The sequence below is a fragment of the Empidonax traillii genome, unplaced genomic scaffold (genome assembly GCF_003031625.1).
Source record: "Empidonax traillii isolate 1590-97213 ecotype Southwest subspecies unplaced genomic scaffold, ASM303162v1 scaffold225:size1387458, whole genome shotgun sequence".
Taxonomy (NCBI): domain Eukaryota; kingdom Metazoa; phylum Chordata; class Aves; order Passeriformes; family Tyrannidae; genus Empidonax; species Empidonax traillii.
Genome location: NW_020955418.1, coordinates 864,668 through 886,302, shown reverse-complemented (window position 1 = coordinate 886,302; position 21,635 = coordinate 864,668). Strand labels below are relative to the sequence as shown.

Genomic DNA, 21,635 nt, shown 5'->3' with positions numbered 1-21,635 from the left:
TAGTATATGCAGCCCTACATTGTAAATACTGAGGCTACAAGTCCTTGGCAGACAGAAAGGGAGAAACAGTTTTTCCCTGTAACTAGCATCTCCTGTGGTTTGTTTGATCGTGTAATATAGTATCTATGGGTGGTGTATGGATTTAATTTCTTCTGTGATAAAGCATTTCATTCTCCACTTGAGCTTATCAGCTGCCCCAAAGAAAACATGTACATGGGTTAGGTGCATGTAACTGCTTTCCTTGCATCTACATTTCTGTAAATGCAAAATAAGATTTCCTAAATGAGGACATCCTTACTGTCCTTTGAAAATTCTTCTTGGCTGTTGGTCGTCAATTTGCAATTGAAGAAGGAACAATCAAAGTTATGGCAGCATCTGTTTTGTCTCCTCAGGTAAAAATAAAAGAAGCAACTGGACTGCCACCTAATCTCTCCAACTTTGTCTTTTGTCAATACACATTTTGGGATCAATGTGAGTCAACAGTAGCGGCACCAGTGGTAGATCCAGATGTGCCTCCACCTCAGAGCAAAGATGCTCATTTTACAGTGACTTTCTCTCACTGTAAGGTAAGGGCTTTTTATTATGAAAAAGTGTTACCAGGAGGAGGGTATATTTGAGATAAACTGTTTAGAATTTGAGCCTTGTTTTGCTGGGGGAAGAAAGAGGGAGTCAAGTCATCTAGCCAATGACTTTTGATTATATTTAAGAATGCCTTAATATTTCACTTCATCACTTCTTCAAAACTTAACTAAGGGGAAAAAAATCTTTTAATTAGCGATCTTTTAAATTCACTTATCATCTTTAATGCGTGGAGGAAGCTATAGTCTATATAATGACATCTGATTAAATACTTGTTTGGTAAGCTGAGTAAGCTGTGACATCATTTTAATGGAATTTTCAAAGCATGAAATGCATAAGCAGGAACTGCTGAGATGATGATCTTTTACAACTTTCTTGTCCAGAGTTGAGCTTTATGATGCCAACTGTATAGTCTTACCATGCAAGTAGCTTGTTATTTGGCATGTCCTTACAAACTAGTTGGGGAGATACAATTACATAATTTGACTGAATATGGTTTGTTTTTCCTTATTGCCAGGACTATGTGGTGAATGTCACAGAGGAGTTTTTGGAGTTCATTTCAGAAGGAGCTCTTGCTATTGAGGTGTGGGGTCACAGATGTACTGGTAATGGCAGCTCTGTTTGGGAAGTTGATTCTCTTCATGCTAAAACTAGGACACTGAGAGACAGGTACAAACAAATTACAAATGAATGCTTCCATCCACTTTCTGAAAGCTTTCTAGTGCTTGTGGTGCACAAAGTACTTTGAGGCAACCATTAGTTTTTGTGGGGATGTCGTTTTAGGTGGAATGAAGTAACTCGAAGAATAGAAATGTGGATTTCCATACAAGAATTGAATGAGATGGGAGAATATACTGCGGTTGAACTCCATCAGGCAAAAGATGTAAACACGGGGGGAATTTTCCAGCTCAGGCAGGTATGGATCTCTTCCTTGTTGTCCTGTTTATGCTCAGATTGATTCTTAATTTTATTCTTAGTTTCCCTCTCTCTCAAATTCCTGTTCAGGGTCATTCTCGCAGAGTTCAGGTGACAGTGAAACCCGTACAGCATTCGGGGACGTTGCCTCTCATGGTAGAAGCAATTCTTTCAGTCTCTGTAGGTGGTGTGACTGCCAGATCAACCAAACTGCAAAGGGGCTTGGACAGCTACCAGGTAAGGCAGTTAATTTCTCAGTTTGGTTTGGTATTGCTGTTCTAGACCAACATAATTCCTAAAGGAACCTTAGCACACCGGTACCTGATCCGTTATTTGCAGTTTTACACGTGTTTGAGGTTAATACATATAACACGAGCATATGGTGCTAAATCTGCTTGCTTATAGCTCAAGGTGTAACTGATAAAGTACCAAGTGTGGTGTTTTAATATATATAGGACAGCAGGAATATGGAAATTGTTTTTACCTTTCTGTGTAGAGATGATTAATACTAGATTCCTAGTGCCCCTTCCAGGAGGGAAAAATGAGGGGAAAAAAATGAAATTTACAAGAGTAAATGTCTTGTAGCGAGATACTATTTACCTGCTCAAAAAAGCACTGAGTTGTTAATTGATCAGAATCAAAAATAGTCATCACCAAATGGGAAAGGGCTATTTCACGTAGCAGAAAAGTCCTTAAGCAGCATAAATGATTTCAAGCTAATATTGGTTAAGTTCATATTGAAAATAAAGCATTATTTTAACAGTGATGGCAAAAAACAAGTGGAATGGGCCACCCAGGGCAGCAAGGTGCCTTTTGTCAGAAGAGTTGCATTCAGTACCACAAGTAATTCTAAATCTAGATACAGATGAAATTGTAAAACTTGCAATTAATGATCTGCTTGCTCAGTCCTTTTTTTGGCACTGTATTCTGTGGGGTCTTTTGTTTTGTTTTGGGGTTATTTTAACAAACATATTCACTAATGTTCAAATCACAGCTGAGCTGCTATAGTCTGTAATGGAAAAAAAAAAAAATCTTTCTACCTGATAATAAGACTTTGGTTATTTGAATGTTGTAATCTTAACATTTTAAAAGTTTGTGGCAGAAATGTTTGTATTCATGTTCTGGGTTATTCCTGTGAGTTTCTATTGAGAGAAATGCGTGTGTTTTTTTTGTGTTTTACAAAATTTATTTTCTCCTACCAGAAGGAGGAGGATGATGGTGGTGATATGGATAGTTACCAGGTATTGCTGCTGTTGCTGTCAATCCTGCGGCATGGGGCACAGCTAATGCTAATAGCCAGAAACTTTCAAATGAACAAGCCTAATGGAGCAAGCAAAATGCTGTGCATTTAAGAGGCTACCTGGGGCTACAAAACACTGCTGTTTCAGTTTACCTTGTGACTTTATACTCTTACAGTGTCCTCTCTTCTCTAGTACTCCGCAGTCAGCTCTCCTAACTGGCTACATGAATTGCTATGGGAATAAAAGCTTAGAAACTTTTATTTAAAATGAAAAACAGTTTACACTGAGTAATCACAGGGAAAAGAACAACCACCTGCAGCTGCAGGTATCTTTTCCAAGCAAATTATGCAGCTTAGGATATTTTGCTTGTTTTCTAAAGGAAACATAACCTTTTAAGTTGTGCGGTTTTCTGAAATGATTGTTGGGAGAGGGAGGGGAGAATGTGAACAGGGGGATAGATACAGAAGCTTCAGTGAAGCAGGTTTTTTTATCTGCATTAAACCCGACCTTGAGCCTGTTTTTCTGTGTGGTAAAGCAGTCAAAATTTAGGCAGTATAATAGAAGAGTCATTTTAAAAGGTGACAAAGAGCAGAAGAAGAAAAAAGTAAAATACATTTCAGACTCCTTCATAGAAGACCTATTTCTAATAGGCAGTCTTACAGAAGTAAAACCAGTTAGGTGAGAATGCTGACATCCCTTAAGATAATGTATTAGGTTTCACAGCAATCTCAAAAATACCATCTAAGGCACTAACTTCTTGCGGGCTGTTTTTGCGCTTCCTGGCATATCACAGAGAAGAACAAACCAGATTTTCTGTGATACCACAAAGCATGATTGCATGATGGGTTTTGTTTGCATGAGAAATCTTTTAATTGCACTGATGGCAGCTGCTAGCAATGGAATTTTGTGCAGGTTTGAGGGAGTACTGACCTGTCTAATCTTCAGAAGAATTTATGATCAGCTGATGATACCTGATTTTCTTATTCCATATGCTGTTCAAAAGATTGATTGCCACTTCTGTGAGTAATTAGCTTATGGTGTATAATCTGTTCAGCAGCAGAGGCAGTCACATTTTCTTTTTCTCCTGTTGAAATTTGAGACTTGAAAGCAAATAAACTTCCATTCATGGGTGATGAGGTACTTAATCAGTGTGCATGTCATTTGGGGAAAAAGGTTTTCTGCATCGTGCAAGCCATTTAATATAAATTCCAAATAAATTACCACAAAATCCACTGCCCTTATTCTTAACCACATAGTCTAATGACTTTCTTATCTCTTTCCACGTTAGGAAGAAGATTTAAACTGCGTGCGAGAAAGGTGGTCTGATGCATTAATAAAACGCAGAGAATACTTAGATGAGCAGATCCAAAAGATCAGCAACAAACAAGGTTTGCAGCTTCCTGTCTCTGTCACAAGTACTTTCTGCCCTATACTGCAAAAATTGTGTCTCAAATTGTGTCTCCCAATATCTTCCACTGCAGAAAAATCCGAGGAAGATATAGAACGAGAAGCCCGGCTGGTCGAGCAGTGGGTAGGGCTGACAGAAGAGAGGAATGCGGTGTTTGTTCCAGCACCAGGGAGTGGAATTCCCGGTGCCCCCGCAAACTGGTATGTTCAGAAAAACCATCGGAGCTGTTAGCTTTTTGTACATAAACACAGCACACAACAAGGTAAAAATATCTAAGGATGTTTTAGAGTTTTCTGTGTTTTCCTGGAGTACTGTAAACTACAATTACTGGCGGAAGGCTTAGAAGGTCAGGTGCTGGTTCGAATGTAAGAAAGGTTTGCTTAGTTAACATATTGCATAAAGAAGCTTTGAAAAAACTTTCAAGGTTTGAAAATCACTTTTGAATATAATATGGTATTTTTCAGCTTTATGCAATTCTGAGAAAATTATTTTGCAGTTTGATTCCTTTCAGAGAAGGAGGGGTTCAAAAATGAATGGTAAACCACACGATAATTTCATTGATAAGGGGTGGGGAGGGAAGAAACTGATTTCAAAGGATGTGTTCTCCTCTGATTCTTTTGAATTGGTAATATATTACTCTTTTAGTTTTGCTTAAATCTGTGTTTTAACTAAGATCATAAAAAAAGAGGAATGAAATATGTTAGATTTGGGAAAGTGAGGACAAGAAATATGACTCTAGTGAAGGGTACACTGATGTCTCTGATAACACCCAATAGCTCTTCTTCACTGGGTGAATGATGGAGCTATACTCTTTTTCTCATTTTTTTTTCCTCTCATCCACCTGAAGCGTGCTGTGGTCATGTAGCTAAAAGTGTGTTTATTGATATAAAGACTACACCTTGCCAGTAGTGACTTATCCAGCTGCTTGAAAGGTTGCTGACCTTTACGTATGAGATGACTGCAACCAGTTACCTTTGTAAGGAACAGAACAGGCCATTTGAAACTCTTGTCCTCGCAGCAACTGACACGTGTTGTGCAGTGGGAATTAAGTTCTGGCAGAGCACTTCATTCAGCTCCGTGTGTGTGTAGACAAAATATTTACTGTGCCACGTAGACATTCAGAGTAGCCATCAAAATGTCGACAGCTTTAGCCACTGGTTACAGTTCATGAACATTGCATGGAGACCCAAATTAGCTTAGGTATGAATTTGCCTTCCTTGTTGCCAGCAGCTTGTTTTGTTTCAGGATTCCACCTGCGGGAATGGAAACACACATACCTGTCCTCTTCCTTGATTTGAATGGTACGTTGCAACAGCAGATTATGAAACTTGGAGAGCGGGAAGGGGGGGATTAGTATTCGTCAATAAATTGTTAAATGGAAGATGAATCTGAAATGTGTAAGAAATCAAACACTGTCTCATAGGGGTTGTAAAATGCTTTTTCTTCTGGTCCCTTATGTTGGCATAATTAAGCACAACGATTTTAAAACAAAGAGAAAAATCAGGGAGCACATGAGTTGAGAGATAGACTGTATATACAGAAAATAGTGTAAGAAAGCAAGCTTAGTTTGAATCAAACAGTACATAAGAAAATCCTGTAAACATTTTGATGTACAAATTCACGTGTCATTAAAGCACAGGTGGAGAATCTCCCAATGCTTTCAGATGTCCTTTCACTGAGGTATCTGTGGAGTCCTAAACAGCTGGTTTAATGAAGAGCATGTTTAGGACTATATTGAGCATTTTGTTTTACATGTGAGGAGACTATTGATACATATTTTTAAAACACAGATACACAGTGTAGTTAACAAGAGACCAGAGGTAGCACCACAATTAAGGACTGTTTAGGAAGCAAGTCTGTAATTACAAACCTGAACATAAAGCAGAGGAGAATCCACAGGCCTTGTCACATCCAGCACTGCAGTGGGCTACTAGACATATTTATATAAGCAATGCATTAATACCTGCTTTAGCAGATGCTTTTGGAAAGTGAAATACCCTCTTTCTTTATCTGCACTCACAAGGAATGTTTTTATTTGTTTAGGCTTTTTTCATTATCAGTTGAGATTAGCAGACAAAATATCAAATAGGTTATTTAAACAGATTGATGGATCATTGCACAACTTTTATTTGTTTAGCTAAAAACCTATTCTCAATTTCTTTTTTTTATGCTGAAATCGCTTTCAAAATGCTGCATAGTAATAAGACTAATTAGGATTAAATGTACTATGAAATATGGGTAGGACTTTATTACAACTTTGTATTACAACTTTGCCTCTATAAATTAATATCCTTGGTATAAAACTATTTCATTCTTTGCACATTTGTTTCATTAGCTGATGACCTCAGTGCCAATGAACAACTTATAGGTCCCCATGCATCAGGAGTTAACTCAATACTACCAAAGGAGCATGGGAGTCCATTCTTTTATCTGCCGATCATAAAACACAGTGATGATGAGGTAAATTGTTAGCAAGCCTCCTTCTTGACAACTGCAGCTTATGTTAACTCTTTCTTCTTATGTTTTCTGGTTTTTATTTTCTACTTCTGTGTATTTAATCATTAGTAGTAGTATGTTTTTGTCTTAGAAGTACCATCTGTATCTAGTGCTGCCTTTATTTTCTGGCCTATTTATTTAGAATTTAAGATGATATGACTTGTTAGCTCTTCTGCCTTAATTTAGAGAAGACAAGTCTTAGCTCTTCTTGGCAAAAGAATAATTCAACTGTCTGACTCAAAATCCCTTCTTCTGCTTTCCTCACCCCTTCATCATTCATCTTGCAGGCTCTTAATTCTTTAGAGAAAACTACTTTGTTTATTGTGCACACTGGGCAAAGTTTAATGCTTATTAAATAAAACTTCTTCCATTTGGGAATTGATTTTCAGTTTGTGAATTGTTGGAAGTTAACAGTTCTGAATCTGGTTTGGAATTTCTTGACTCATTTCTTGCATATTCTGTGCCTAAACATACCATTGCTTAGGAGACCATTTCCAGAATAAGTGGGGCACCAAAGCTGGGGAGGCGGCAGGGGGGAGGGGAAAAAACATTGTACAGAATTGGGAGCATGTTTATTCCATATGGGCTGTTATAACCTGATCCAACATAGATGGAACATTTTACATTGGGATAGATAAGCTTTCAATACAGTAGCAGATTTGTATTGCTTTTTCCAGTCTTGCTTCTGTTTTCCTCTCTGTCTCCAGCTGTGTGAAGACTTCCTTTTGGAGAAGGGTTTGCACAGTGCAGGCATTGTGGTCATGATTGTTTTCCCCAGCATCTTAACACCCCTTTTATGATTCTTCTGGTAAATTCTTACTATGAAAAGGAGATTTGACTCCACTTTGTTCAATGATGCTGATTTTTCTCTCATTAAAGAATCGTTTTACTCCACGTTTAAATCATTGCAAATTATACCTGTTGTTAGAGTAATTGAGTCTTTGATTTCCTTCCTCCACTTAATCTGTGTGCACAGGTTTCAGCCACTGCTGCCTGGGACTCTTCTGTCCATGATTCAGTGCACCTGAATAGGGTAACTCCTCAAAATGAGAGAATTTACTTAATAGTGAAGACCACTGTGCAGCTCAGTCATCCTGCTGCGATGGAACTCGTATTACGCAAAAGGATTGCAGCCAATATTTATAACAAGCAGGTAATAAGCTTATACTTTTTTATTCCTTATTTTGCTTCATGTTCTTAATTAATTGTGTTTTTTAAGCTGCTTATTTAATTTTTAAACTTTGATCTCTCCGATTCTTATGAAAGACAATGAAAACTAGGTATTTGTAGGTTGCAGTGAAGCTGTGTACTTCTGGTATATTCCTTTGAACTGGCCGTTTCACAACTGATTGAACTTAGTAGTGTTTTGTACTGAGCAGAGAGCTGTGAAGAGTACTAAAGTATCATTCATGCTAAAAAGAAACTTAATAAATTAATGTCTTGTCTGCTTTTGCAATCAGATTTTGCATTGCGCCCTTTCATTTCTTGGGACGTCATAAATAATAATTAACAAAACAATAACTGGAAATTACTTTGTTTCTAGAGTTTTACCCAGAGCCTGAAAAGGAGAATATCTTTGAAAAATATATATTATGCCTGTGGAGTGACCTATGAAATAGTATCCAATATACCAAAGGTAAATTATCCCATATTTCTCTGGCAAATTGGCAGAAAGGAACAGAACTGATCTACTGCAGTGGGTAGTACTGATTAGGAAGTAAATGTCCTGCTTTGCTGATATGAGGCAGCTTGCCAAAGTGTATATAATGAAGTTCAGTGGTGACATCATGTTTATCTTTAAACAGTTGAAAACTGTGGGGATTTTATTTTCTCTTCTACTGTGTTTAACTGAGTTTCTGTAGTAGAGTTATTTTTGAAGCCACATTAGCGCCTACAGGGAGAATAAAGAGAGTACTCAGTGGAGTGTTCCTGTCAGTGAAAACAGAATAGCTGGGAAGCTGAGTTCGCAGGAACATAAATTGCTTTTTTACAGAAAAGGCTCGTACAAATTGTAAATGTACTATAAGATTTATTTTAAAGGTAAACAAACTGGACAAATGAAAACATAAATAGTCTTGTCGCCACGTAAGTGTCATGTTTTTGTAGTAGTACTTAAATTTTGAGCTCCAGAGAAATCACAGCATGTTTTAAGATTTGGGAAGGAAATTCCATTTTCTTGCCTAGGAAGTTGTCATTAGTTAATCCTGAACATATGTGATTTTGGGTTATATATGCATTATTTCTAGAAAATACAAAACGTCTCCTGAGTGGGATTTCTTCAGTATCATTTACATCTCTATTGAAAAGCCCTGAATCACTGATTATAATTAGGTTTACTGATTATCGATTCAAATTAATTTGTGGATGGAGCTGGTCTGGAAAAGTGAATCAATACGTTAAAAACAATAGGCTTTGCTTTTTAAAAACTTCAGTAGTGTAACTTGTAATTCAGGCCACAGAAGAAATCGAGGATCGTGAGACCTTAGCGCTGATGGCCGCGAGGAGTGAGAACGAGGGCACATCCGATGGCGAAACGTACATTGAAAAATACACCCGCGGGGTGCTGCAAGTGGAGAACATTTTGAGCCTTGAGCGACTCAGACAGGCAAGGAAAAGACCTTTCTTGCACCCTTTGCACTGGCAATGGTGTAGTACTCGGAGCCTGAACAGGCAGTGGCCAAAGAATGAATTTCAGATAGCAGCTTCGGTGGTTGTGTGTGCAAATTAAGATTTGTAAATGCAAGCCCTGATTGCTGCTGTTAGCCACAGTGAAAAAGAAGTACCTATCCTGCTTGATCATTTCTCTTGAGGAGGCCATGGCATTGTTTTTTTAGTGTGTTGTTTTCTTTACACAGGCAGTCACGGTCAAAGAGGCTCTCTCCACCAAGGCAAGAAACATCCGCAGAAGCATCAGCACTCCAAATGTCCACAACGTAAGGACCCTTTATTGTCTGGGAAATTAACACCGGTGGGGAAAGGGGCTGCTGTCTGTGTGCTGATTTAATGCTTGCACAGTGTGATGCAGTAAAGATTGTTCTGAGCTAGGAGTAACCAACCTGTGGGAAAGTTGCCACGAATCGAAACTATTCCCCTCAAGTGTGCATCCTGGGAGATAATGAAGGTGACAGGGAAGTGGGGGATGTTGGCTGAAACTCTTCTCCTTTTATAAAGATATTTGTTTTGGAAGTAGTTTAGGATGATAACTGCCCTGAGTCAGATTACTTTTACCTCCAAGTCCCTTTAACTTTTTTCATAGTTTCCATTTTGTGTGCATTTTATGTGTTCTCCTATAACCCACTCATACAGCAGAAATGTAGCTGTCTTTATACGTAATCTTACCTGAAAAGAGAGATAGCAGAAAAGTTGTTGGGACGAAATGATCACAGTGTTTCCTCAAGGCATTATATTTTATTCATAAAAGGCATTTTGTCATTCTCTCTGTTGATGTTCCATAGGTATCCTGTAGCCGACTGGATCTTTCTGCCTGTGATGAAGATGATAAGGTATGCAAATACGACAACAAACATTCCCAAATTTCCCACTCTCCCCTTGAAGCAAGATGTATTTGAGAATAAAAAAAAAAAAAAAAAAAAATATTTTTAAAGCAGCGTGTTTACATAATAATCTTAAAAATGCTGCATCAATTATATATTATTTTGAATTAAACCTTCTTGTCTTTTTTTGCTTTTCATATAAGAACTGTATAAACTGGTATTTAAGAAAGTTGAAGTTAAAGCAAAAAATTTTATATACTTCAGTGAAAAGCTGATTAGCTTTTAAATAACCCATTTGTGTGAGACAGGAAAATTATCTGAAGTCAGACCGTACCTTTGGTTTCTGGTTTTTGTTTGATTTAAAATAAAATTAAAAAAAAAGGAGTTCACCTATGATTTTTTCCATGTTTACCTGTATCAGCATGCAGATTTATGTATTTTTGTTTCTTTAGGGTTGGTCTGAAAGTCACCTAGATATATCTGACTGTTGTTCCAGTTATCAAGATGTATCGTGCTATGGTACTTTACCCAGGGAGTCACCTCGCAAGAGCAAAGATGGCAGTGGTGAGACTTCACACATGTAGTGGCAGTGCTGGTGGATTTTTATTTACTGCATTAAACTGAAAATTAAATTCTCAGTGCTCTTTTCCTACTAAAGGCGTTATCCAGCTTCTTGTTTTAGGAGCTAAACATAACCTGGAAGTAGGGGAGAAAGCAAGAAATGCGTAAGACATCCAGGAAAGCTAAATATGAATCAAAACAGTAGAATAAAAAAAAAAGGAAAAAACCACCCAAACCAACCAAACAAAAAAACCCACACAAAAGAACAAAAAGCAGGTGCTGTTGTTTTATGAATTTGAAAACGAAAATGCTTTCAATAAAGTGGGAAGTGTCCTTCTACAGGTTCTTTACATGATTTGGATATTTGCTGTGCCACCGTGTCGGTGTGCCTTCTTTTCTTTGGGTCACATTGTAACAGGCTCTTCTTGATCAGGCAGTACAGGTAGAGATACTGCTGCAATAAAGTGGGACTGAGAGTTTATTCATCGCTTCCTTGCTTATAATTTCCTTTTTGATTGTCCTGGTTGTGCAGGATGGCTGGCTTGGTTACGGGGCAGATTTGCAGTTGGGGCAGGTCAGGTGAGGCACAGGAAGCAAAGAGCTTGCCAGTTCCAGATTCAAGGACACTTTGCACTGTTATGACTGAGATAAAAAGAAATATTGGAGCTCAGAATGAGGGGGCAGACACTGCTATTCTCTGCTTTCCTTCCATTTCTAGACTGCTCAGAGGAGCTCGTTTTGCTCTGCGTTATTTCATGCTTAGGCCAGTGATTGAATACTAAAGTACTGACATTTTTCTGCAGCCAGCAACTTGCCAAATGAATGGCTTAGCCCTCGGTTAATTTGAATTACACTCTGGCAATCAAGATATGAAGAACTGAAGTAGAGTGTTTCTGCTTTTTCACCTAGGTGTTGTAGCAGAGAATTCCCATCCTTTAATGGCCAGCCCTTTTAAAGCATTTTCTCCTCAGCCACCAAAATTTTTCAAGCCATTAATGCCAGTGAAAGAGGAACACAAAAGGAAGACCCCACTTGAAAGCCGACCTCTGCTTAGTCAAGAGGTAATCCTTGAAAAACTATCTATATTATAAATTATATTATAAAGGAGAATGAGTGATTCTGTGTACTTGATAAATCATTTGCATCTGTTGCAACAGAATTTTCTAATTCTCTGGTGAAAATTATTCAGGCCAATCTTTATATGTGATCGGGTTTCACTGTTTGCCTTTTACCTGAAATACTGGGTTTGGGTTTGGGGGCATTTTTTTGGGGGGGGGGTGTTTTTTGATGTTATTTTTTTACTTCTTGGTAAGTATTCTCTTTTACAGGATACTTTCAATTTAAAGTAGCAGTAACCTGCATTTTTTTTCTCTCCAGCAAGATGTTGGTGTGTTTTTTCGTAGATAAAACTGTAATTCTGTGAAACAGTATTCTAGGGTGGTTACAATTCTGACCTTCATTCCCTAACCTAAAACTCTGTGGGGAGCGCATGAGTTTCTCTGCCTGTTAACTTGAATCTTGATGTGTAAACGGCCAGCATGGATGTTTCGCTTTCATCACGTCCTGATGCCTTTCTAACTTGGCACGCGCTTAGCACCGTGGTCAGAGCTGTGGTCTGTGTGATGTGTTGTGTGTCTTAACCTTTGCAGAGCATGCCTCCACCTCAGGTGCACTGTGCTGGCTGTGTTGTGCCTGCAGGAAGCAGTGCCAGCAGCATGGCTGTAGACAGCAATAGCGTACGTGAGGAAAAGATTGTAAGTTCTGTACCAGTTTCTATTTCGAGGCCTGATGGTGGGCTTAGGGCCATTTGGTGGTGGGCTTAAAGCGTTTACGCTACTGCAGCGGGGAAAAAAATAGTTGTAACGTGGATTTAACCCCTTGTCGCTGATTGTAGGTAATGGTTATAACAGCTGCTTGCCTGGCTTGCAAATGCAGTGTGTCACTGGAACTAATCAGTTGGGTTCCTCTGTTTTGTTTTTGTGTTGTTTTGAGTTTTAATATTTATATGTGATTTGTCTTGGGGGGGGGATGGGGGGAGAGGGGAGGTTTTAGTTTTTACAGGGCACAGATGATCCAGGTAAAGGATGGTTTAGTGAACCATGCTGTTGTCACTCTAATATACCTTGTATGTTACCTAGATTTTGTGACTTTACCCCAGAGTAAATGGAATGACCCCATTTGGTGTAAGTAACCATGCATTCAGGTGTGGGTACACTGTAAAAAGCTTATAATTGCCTGATGTGGAAGTAATATGACTAAAATAAGATTGCCGCTCTTAATTAACCTGCAGCCTGTCTTCATCATAATTCAGGTGGAATTGAGGTGGAGGGCTTTTATTTTAATCTTCACCTGCCAAATCCTTTTCTCACTGCTGCTTCAACAAAAGATGGATCATTATCTCTGCTGTATGATGGTTTCGGTTTGGGGGCTGTGGAATATGGCTGGAAATACTTGCTTTAATCAGAGCTTTAGATTTAAAATTCAGAACCTTCAAATTATTTCCTCTGTTACTGGCCTCTTTTCCACAAAGTGCTAATGAGGGATCCTTCCCATCCAACAGTTATTTTCATTCCTACCATATAGCCAAGCCATTAAGCAGCCTGGTCTGGATTTCCGATGCTATTTTGTAGGTTGTTAGACCAAAGTATCCCGAGCATTCTGGTGTATATATTTGAAACTTGGCTGCTGGTTTGGGTTGGCAGCTGTTCCATTCTTGATCATGATAATTTTCCACAAGGTAGCTGACATGGGGACTTGCACTGAGTCACTGATATAAAATAGCATGAAGGTATCTGGAAGGCGAAATCTTCTAGTGGGTTGAAAAAACATCCCCTGGAAAATAAATTGTTACAAAATTTTCCCTAGCAACTTGAGGGCAGCTTTAATCCCATGAGTGAAAACAAAGTCCCACCCTATACGTGCCCTGAATTAACCCAGGCATTTGCCTGTGCCGCTTTCCAAAGATACGCAGAAGCTTTCAGAGCTGGAAAAAGGCAACATCCTGCCACCAGACTTTTCCAACTAAAAATGAACTAATTCACTGAACACTGTAAACCTGCTGTAGCAAACAGGACCCTGGAAAGAGCTGTTCTTTCAGTTCTCAGCTGCTTGCTCCAACCTTTGCACTGACTTCTCCCTTGCATGAACAGAGCTTTTTGTTTGGTTGAGTAGGAAGTTAGATCAAGGGAACTGATCCCTCCGGTTGATGTCTAGACTACCATGGAGTTATGTTTCATTTGGATCTAGCCCTCTGTCTGATCACCTTATAGACCCTTGAGTGGGTACTGGAGAGACAGGCAAGGACTAGCAGCCACTACTGGGGAGGAGGTTGAGACAGCTGATCTGCCTAGCCCTGCCAGCTTATGGTGTTATTTACCAAATATGATGGCTTCTGGGGTTTTTTATCACTTTAGGAAAGAAGCTTTTGTGGAATGTAGGCTTCCCAGGCTGCCCTGTGTTTTTCAGAGCTGGAGCAAGTCTTATGTTTTAACTGGGCTGGAGCATATCTGTCACAGATTTGGATGAACAGTGCTCTCAGAATGAGTTCAAGGATTACACCAGGGCTGCATCACAGCTCCTCATGAGACTTCAGCTGTCTGCTTCTCTCTGTCTGATGCAAAGTGAAGTTTTCACATCATTTATCAATACTGTAAATGACTGCTCCAAGGTAGAGAGCCTCAGTCATACTCCCAAAACTGGATGACTGGTGTTGCTTCAGGTGGGATGCTCACTTGCATCTTACAGCATGTAAAAGATGCCATAGAAGTAATGCAAATAAACATACAGGAAACTAACGATATTAACTAAATTGATGTTCTGCATCTTAAGTAGGTGTAAGAATGATGTTGGGCCTTTTTCTCATGTTTCTCTGAAATCTGTTCTTAACTTTTCTTGAATATTCAAAACACATCTGTTGAAAGGAGGGGGGAAAAAAAGCAGTTAACAAAAATATTCAGTTAGCCTGAAACAGAGCATTCAACCTGAAATTTCAGACAGTATTTACACATGTGTTTGATATTGCAACTATTTCAAAACAGCATGATAATAACAGCATGTTTCATATAATAAATGAGTACAGTAGATTATGTTACAGTCAGATTAAATGTTTTCATATGAAGTGTATTTAAATCCTGCATGTAATTAACATGTCCCAGGGGGGATTGGCTGAGAAGAAACCCTCCTGGCAGGCAATGAAAATTGAAGCACCAGTGGTGCAAGTATTACTGATTTTCAAATTAGTGAAATGGGAACTAACGTCTTGAGGTTACTTGAGAGGTATAATTTAGGGATTTGAAAACTCAGATATTTTAACTACACAGTATCTTTGTTACAAAGCAGGTGTCGGGATGCTGTTCTGTGTTCTTGCTTGTTTTGCTTCTGTTACTGCTAAAACTTGATATATAGCCTTGTCTCCCTAGCTCTTGCTGTCACGTTCTAACTGTTACCAGTTCTTAAATCTGTTTTTCATTATAGTTATTCTGTTATGTCCCAGGGAAGTGGCTGATGTTTCCTTACCAGTTTTTCAAGGATTTTATCTTTATTTCTGCCAATGGCCTGAGCAGTAAAAGGCATCTTCTTTCTTTTTTCCCCACATCTTACATCCACAGAAATTAGAAGAACCCTGAAATTGCTTTTTTTTTTCCTGGCATTTCCCAATCTGGAGACTCAAGAGAAGCTCTGGAAAAAAATATAACTTGTCCCCACCAGGGGCATCTTTTATCTGTCACAAGGTGGTGTCTCATCACTTATTTGCAGCATTCTTCATAACACATGTTCTAATAAGAAGACTGGTTCTCTGTACCTTAACTTTTGTAATTACAATGACAGAGAACCCTGAAACAACACGACTGACAATGTGGTTACTTGTTTGACTTTTCCTGAACAAGTAACCAATTTCTGTGTGTCTGTACATCCATTTCTCAGTTACAGCCTCTTATCCAGTCTGTCTCTGAACAGAGACCCCTTATGTGCTAAGATTTTTTCAGTCAAATGAGGAATCTTGCAAGTTTCAAAGGAGACACAAAGAACTCTGTTCTGCTGCGTAATATGATGGAATTATATCTGCTATGAGCTTGAACGTGGTAGGAATGAAAATGAGACCTTGTTATAGATAAGGGCTATCTGACATACAGGCAGAGGCCGGAAGATCTGGGGCTGTTCAGCCTGAAGGAGTCCAGGCTCATGAAGGGATCTTATCAACGCATAAAAGCACCTGATGGGAGGGGGTGAAGACAAGGCAGACTCTCCTCAGTAGTGCCCAGTGACAGGACATGAGGCAATGGGCACAAATCAGAACACACGAGATTCCATCTGAACAACAGTTTGTTTACTGTGAGGGTGGTCAAACACTGGCATGAGTTGTGCAGGAAGGTTATGGAGCCTCCATCCTTGGGGATCTCAAAACCCATCCGACAGGACACAGTCCTGGACAGTCTGCTCTGGCTGACCCTGCTTGAGCAGTGGGAGATTGGACTAATTCACCTCAAGAGGTGCCTTCCAGCCTAATCAGTTTTGTCATTGTTCTGACGTGGGCAAACTGAACAAACCTGTTTTCTTCTTGCACACATGAAGCTTTGTTGTACAAAGATGTTTGAACAGTCTTGGCTATTATGAAGTATGAGAAACATTTTGAAGAGGATGTTTATCCTGATGCTTTTCCTTTTACATTGGTGATTCATAGCAGGTGCCTGAAAGTATCAAACTACTTTAGGCACCACACAGGATCTGCCTTGATCAGTATTTGAAATCTACGATGCAGATAAAGGAACTGGGAAATAATAGGAGCTTGAATTTCTCTAAAGTACTTAAGTAGTTTTCAGTTTCCTGAAAATATTATTCTTTCTAGTAGGAATTTCCTGTAAACTAACCATTTTTAATACGTATACGTGTGTATACATATACGCATGTTTATACCTGCATACATATATTTGTAAATAAGCCCATATGTATATAAAAAAGGAAGAAATTAAAAAAGCATCCATGTGGAGTCCTGCCTACAGTATTTTATATCGCAGGAGCAGCACCACCATGTTGCTGTGGCCTTTCTCAGGCGCATCTTTACAAACTGAGGTCCTCAGCTTCAGATGGACTCTGTGAAAGCCACACCTGTGGGTCTGCTCATAGTGCATCCCCACTCATTAGCAAAGGGAAATTCAGGGAGCTATCTCCACATTCTGCCAGGCTGATTAGTGTCACTTATTTTCCTCCAGACACTTATACATATGCATACAACTGCTTCCTTGAAGATTCACTGCAGTATTTGATAATTTTGCCTTTATTTTCAAGCATTGTGAATGTGTTCATTTGTATTTATATTTATCTTGTTAGGTGGCCAATTAGCTCTATAGAATGCCTTCAGTAGGTTTAATTAGTCTCAATCATGGGGGGATTTCATCCATCATACATGATGAAAACATGTAAACAAACATAACTTTCCTTTTATTGTTTTATATTTTCTGAACTATTTATTTTCTAAAAATTCAATAGCTCAGTGTAGACAGGATACATTCCCAGACGCTCTTTTCAATGGTATCTTCCATTCTTCAGTAAAAGAATATTAAAGGTATATATTTCTCCACATTCAGAAAGGAAAAAAATCAAGGAAAGATAGCTTATTCTGAATACCTCCCTGCCATAGGTTCCTAATCCCATTCAACTCTGTTCTTTTGCAGGACTCTGAGGAGGAAGACAGTGAGTTGGAGGCCATTAATAAGAAACTGATAAGTCCTCAAAGTTTTCAAAATTTCCGGCCTTATGTACCAGAGGAGTTTGCCGACTTCAGTATTTACAATGCTAGCCTGGAGAACAGGGAGTGGTTCTCTTCTAAATCAGACTTCATGAGTTCACGTGTTCTTGAGAAAGAGGTATCCCGCAGCCCCACCACTAGCAGTATTACTAGTGGCTACTTTTCCCACAGTGCCTCTAACGCTACCCTGTCTGACATGCTTGTTCCCTGTAGTGATAGCACAGACCAGCTAGCCAGTCACACAAAGGAGCTGGACTCTAATGATCCCTCAGGATCATCCCTTGCACATGATTTAAGAGCTTCTTCAAACAAGGAGTGTCGAGAGTCAGAAAAGGAGCTAGCGAGAGAAAAGTTACCCGTGTTACCACTGAAAGAAAACAGTGCCTTAACGGAGCAAGTACCACTGTCCCTCAGTGCCACTGACAGAGACTCTCAGCAGTTACCCAGAGCTGGATCACTTTCAGCTCTGAGTTTATCGGATAGCAAAAATACCTGTCGTACAGTTGAATTTTCAGCGCGTGAAGTAACAGTGGAGCACACCACGGACATTCTGGAAGATCACTCCTTTACAGAGTTCATGGGCGTCGAAGATGGGAAGGACTTTGACCATTCCACAGCCCCACAGGCATGTTCCCTTCTGTCCTCTAATGGAGTGAGTGCTTCAGTGTCACCCCAAGGCCCTGACAAGGAGCAGGGCACTTGTGTGGGCCGGCAGAGCTCTGCAGCAGCAGCAGCAGGTGCTGTGGAAAGCCCTTTTTGTTCTGTACTGGTAAAGGAGACTTCAGATCCTGAGATTTATCCTGATACTTCCATGGATGATTTTATTGCGAAGGACCACTTGGATGGTTCTGATTGTGAAGAAGGTGCTTCTGCAGATCAAGCCCAAGTCTTGCCTAGCTGGGTGGCCGTGGGTGAGCAAGTCTGCGTTGGAAGTAATAAGATGGGCACAGTGAGATACGTTGGAACGGTGGATTTCTCAGCTGGAATCTGGGTTGGAGTTGAACTAAATGTTCAGCTGGGTAAGCCTAAATATGCTCTGGGTTATCTGTGCGGCTAGCATGAACAATTTTTAAAGTTGCAGTAAAATCCTTCATTCCCATTCAGTCCTGGGAAGTTTCTCCAATTTTGCGAAGCTTGGTATCTGATATTCCCCACTTTCTGTTTATAGGGATGCTCTAATCAATTTTTATCTGTCTTAAAGCCCTGCTCTTCTTGCTTTATGCAGAATAATGTTTTGGTAGTTCCCATTGGTACCCATCTGTTTTTACAGATCAGAGAAACAAGAAAAGCCGAAAATTGGCAGATTTTTTTAAAAAATCAGCATGCACATACGTTCACGGGCATTGCTGACCATGTGCAGCACTTGTCAAATTGGTTTACTGTCAGTTGCTTTCAGAGATTTGTTTTTGTTTTCCAGTGGGGAAAGCTGAATTCCAGGGTATAGGTTTTCTTTAACTTCAGAGCACTCAGAAAAAGTCAGTGTTCTGCAAGTGTTAAGATGATGCTTTTAATAGTTTAATAGATGTTATCACTGATGCCAGAAGTGTGTCTGGCAGCTAAATTTTAAGCTTTGCAAGCAATTGGTTTTGAGGACAGTTTATTCTGTAAAATGAACAAGTGCTTGACTTTTTGAACTGTTAGTTCACAAAGTAATATTTTAGAAAATCATATTTTTGGTTACAATTCAAGCTCTCCTTTCCAAGTTTTGTTCTCCCTGGTGTATCGTGAGCATCTGACTTCATGACTCAGCATGAACAATCTTGAGCATTTCACAGATAACCAAAGCTATTCACACTTCAGCACCTCGACTGTATGTGCTAATGAAAGTACCAACATTTAATCCTGTGCATTTCTTTTCATTGAAGGAAAGCACGATGGAATTGTAAAAGGCAAAGAGTACTTCCACTGCAAACCACGGCACGGTGTCTTTGTTCGTCCTGGGCGCCTCAGTAAAGCACCGGCTTCCGCAAGGAAATGGAGTAGCACTTCACGGTCTCAGGCATCCTCCACTTCAGAGAAACGGAAAAGTTCTGCGCCTCAAGGCTCATCAGCCACTCCTAAGACAGGAGGAGACGTCTTCTGCCATTCAGGAGATGCAGCAGCTTCTGCTTTTTCTAGGAAACAGGAAAACAGGAAATCTTGGATTAACTAAACTGCAGTATTTTTGCACTTACTACACGCATTACTGTGTAGAGAACTTTATGGATTTTTGAAGCTATTGTACATTTTAATCTGTCCATATGGAATGTGTATTCTCTAGAGTCCTTGACTTAATTCTCTAATTTTTTATAAATAATATATATATTATATATATATGAATGTGTATCTATAGTTTGTCTGCCAGTGGGCAGATACGGCTGCACACTAAAATACAGTTAAAGCTGATCTGTAGATAACTGAGGTACTGGACTATTTGTTACGCAACAACTTGGGAGATATATTTTAAACAACAAAAGATATTTTATTGTGGAAAAAACCAGGATGTAAATCCGTATTTGGGGAAAAAAAAAAAAAAAAAAAGCTACAGTTTGCTGTTCTTAATTACCAAAGAACTTGTTTTAGACTGACATATTTGCTGTTTATATCTTTCTATTGTAAATGTTTTAACTGGTAACTTGGTGCCATGTTTCTTTTAGTCACTGGGCACCGTGCAGCCTTATGTTCCGTGTTTAAGCACACTGAAATATCCAACTGCTACGTATTTTTTTGTCTTCCTAGAGGCCTGCCACTGTGCTGACTTGCCATTTGATTGGAATGACTAATGATGCCTGAAGCTATATACATCTGGCACTTCACGTGTTAACGTAAGCAGCCGGGCAGTTTGACTGCAGAAACAGTATTATATCTGCAAGGGTGTGAGAGGACAACATTTTGGGTTTTTTAGGGGGTTTTGGGTTTTTTGGGTGTGTGTGGGGGGGAAACGGGGAAACAAAGAAGCAGTAAATGGATCATGACTGCAAACTTTGCACTTGTTACTTGCTGGTTATTATCAAGATGAAATAGAACCTGCTAAAGTAATTTTAATCTGTAAAGTTTATTTTAATAATGGGAATGATGGAGGGATTTATGTCTGGTGCTCATGAATTCCTAAGAAGGTTGTTCCACATGTAGATACTGTAGATGCCTGTACAAGCGTTCTGGATATTTGTAAAGTAACATGGTAAAAAATGAGTGAAGTGAATGGCCTGCTGTACCTGTTCTTTGTTCCTTAGCAAGCAAATGATTGAGATACCTGGGACCTTACTGAAAAGCTGCTGTTCTTTCTTTGATTGTTGTGTACAGTAAGCGGACTCTCGTATTTTACTATTTACTGTAAAGAACTGTAATTTATATACTGCCATACTGTATTTAATTGGTACAGACCTACTGTGTGTTAGAATACAGACTGTTCACTTGGGATTTAAAAACAAAACCAAAATGTGTTCCTTGTATTTGGTACAATTAGGCTTTGTGGTCAAATAGTAAGCTGTTTCTAGCTGACGGTGCTGCTCAGATGCAAAGAACTTTGTCCAAATGCTGAAGGACAGCATGATTGGAGTGGAAGACTGGATGGTGTTAGCACGTCTTACCACATGACTGGGTCATGCAGCGTAAGAGGAGAATAGCAGTCCCTGTGGATGCACATTCCTCACCTTCTGCTTTCCCTATCCCTCACAGGAGAGGGAGCACAGTCAGGGAACTCCTGACGGAGAATGGTGCTATGTGAGTCAAAGGGAGACGGGACGAGTTCCTGGAACACAGACAAGAGAAGATCGTTGCTAAATATGTAAAGGCCTCAGCTGCCCACAACACAGTTGGCAGCTGGGAGGGCAATGCGCCAGGGGAAGGTGGTGAAAGGAGGGGCCGTGAAGTTCAGGGCACTTGCCATTGACATGGCTTTTGGCTCTTCTGAGACAGGATTCTTACGTGTTAATTGATTTTGGTGAAATGCATATCTTTGCAGAACCTTTCATACGTCCGGTGTCCACCTAGAGTTGCTCTCACTGCGTTAATGACACTGCTGCTGGAGGAAATTACCATAAGAGGAAAACATTTTATGCAGAATTATTTTATCAGGCACAAATGACTGTAGAACACTGCCACGTATCTACACCCAGCACTCCACTACACTGAGGTTAATTTTAGATGTCACTTTATTCTTTTATAAAGCTTCTTAGAAAATATACTTACACTTTTGCATAAACATATTCGTTTGA

At 39.4% G+C, this 21,635-nt stretch overlaps 1 protein-coding gene across 6 annotated transcripts in view; it reads left to right on the top strand.

The window, feature by feature from the left end:
- The window catches only part of KIF13A (kinesin family member 13A), a 104,993-nt gene extending 84,123 nt beyond the window's left edge, over nucleotides 1–20,870 (top strand). For 2 of the 6 annotated variants that reach the window (XM_027887922.1, XM_027887924.1), the window contains 19 exons: nucleotides 393–566; nucleotides 1,097–1,248; nucleotides 1,363–1,495; nucleotides 1,585–1,731; nucleotides 2,697–2,735; nucleotides 4,024–4,123; nucleotides 4,217–4,343; nucleotides 5,389–5,444; nucleotides 6,479–6,603; nucleotides 7,616–7,792; nucleotides 8,183–8,275; nucleotides 9,092–9,244; nucleotides 9,495–9,572; nucleotides 10,095–10,142; nucleotides 10,586–10,697; nucleotides 11,604–11,755; nucleotides 12,344–12,448; nucleotides 17,366–18,458; nucleotides 19,305–20,870. In XM_027887922.1, the coding sequence (XP_027743723.1) occupies nucleotides 393–566; nucleotides 1,097–1,248; nucleotides 1,363–1,495; nucleotides 1,585–1,731; nucleotides 2,697–2,735; nucleotides 4,024–4,123; nucleotides 4,217–4,343; nucleotides 5,389–5,444; nucleotides 6,479–6,603; nucleotides 7,616–7,792; nucleotides 8,183–8,275; nucleotides 9,092–9,244; nucleotides 9,495–9,572; nucleotides 10,095–10,142; nucleotides 10,586–10,697; nucleotides 11,604–11,755; nucleotides 12,344–12,448; nucleotides 17,366–18,458; nucleotides 19,305–19,591 (3,351 nt within the window). In that variant the 3' untranslated portion in view covers nucleotides 19,592–20,870. The remainder of the gene's footprint in view (nucleotides 1–392; nucleotides 567–1,096; nucleotides 1,249–1,362; nucleotides 1,496–1,584; nucleotides 1,732–2,696; nucleotides 2,736–4,023; nucleotides 4,124–4,216; nucleotides 4,344–5,388; nucleotides 5,445–6,478; nucleotides 6,604–7,615; nucleotides 7,793–8,182; nucleotides 8,276–9,091; nucleotides 9,245–9,494; nucleotides 9,573–10,094; nucleotides 10,143–10,585; nucleotides 10,698–11,603; nucleotides 11,756–12,343; nucleotides 12,449–17,365; nucleotides 18,459–19,304) is intronic. The other 4 variants (XM_027887923.1, XM_027887926.1, XM_027887925.1 and 1 more) reach the window with 3 other exon arrangements.
- The last annotated feature ends 765 nt before the right edge of the window (nucleotides 20,871–21,635 follow it).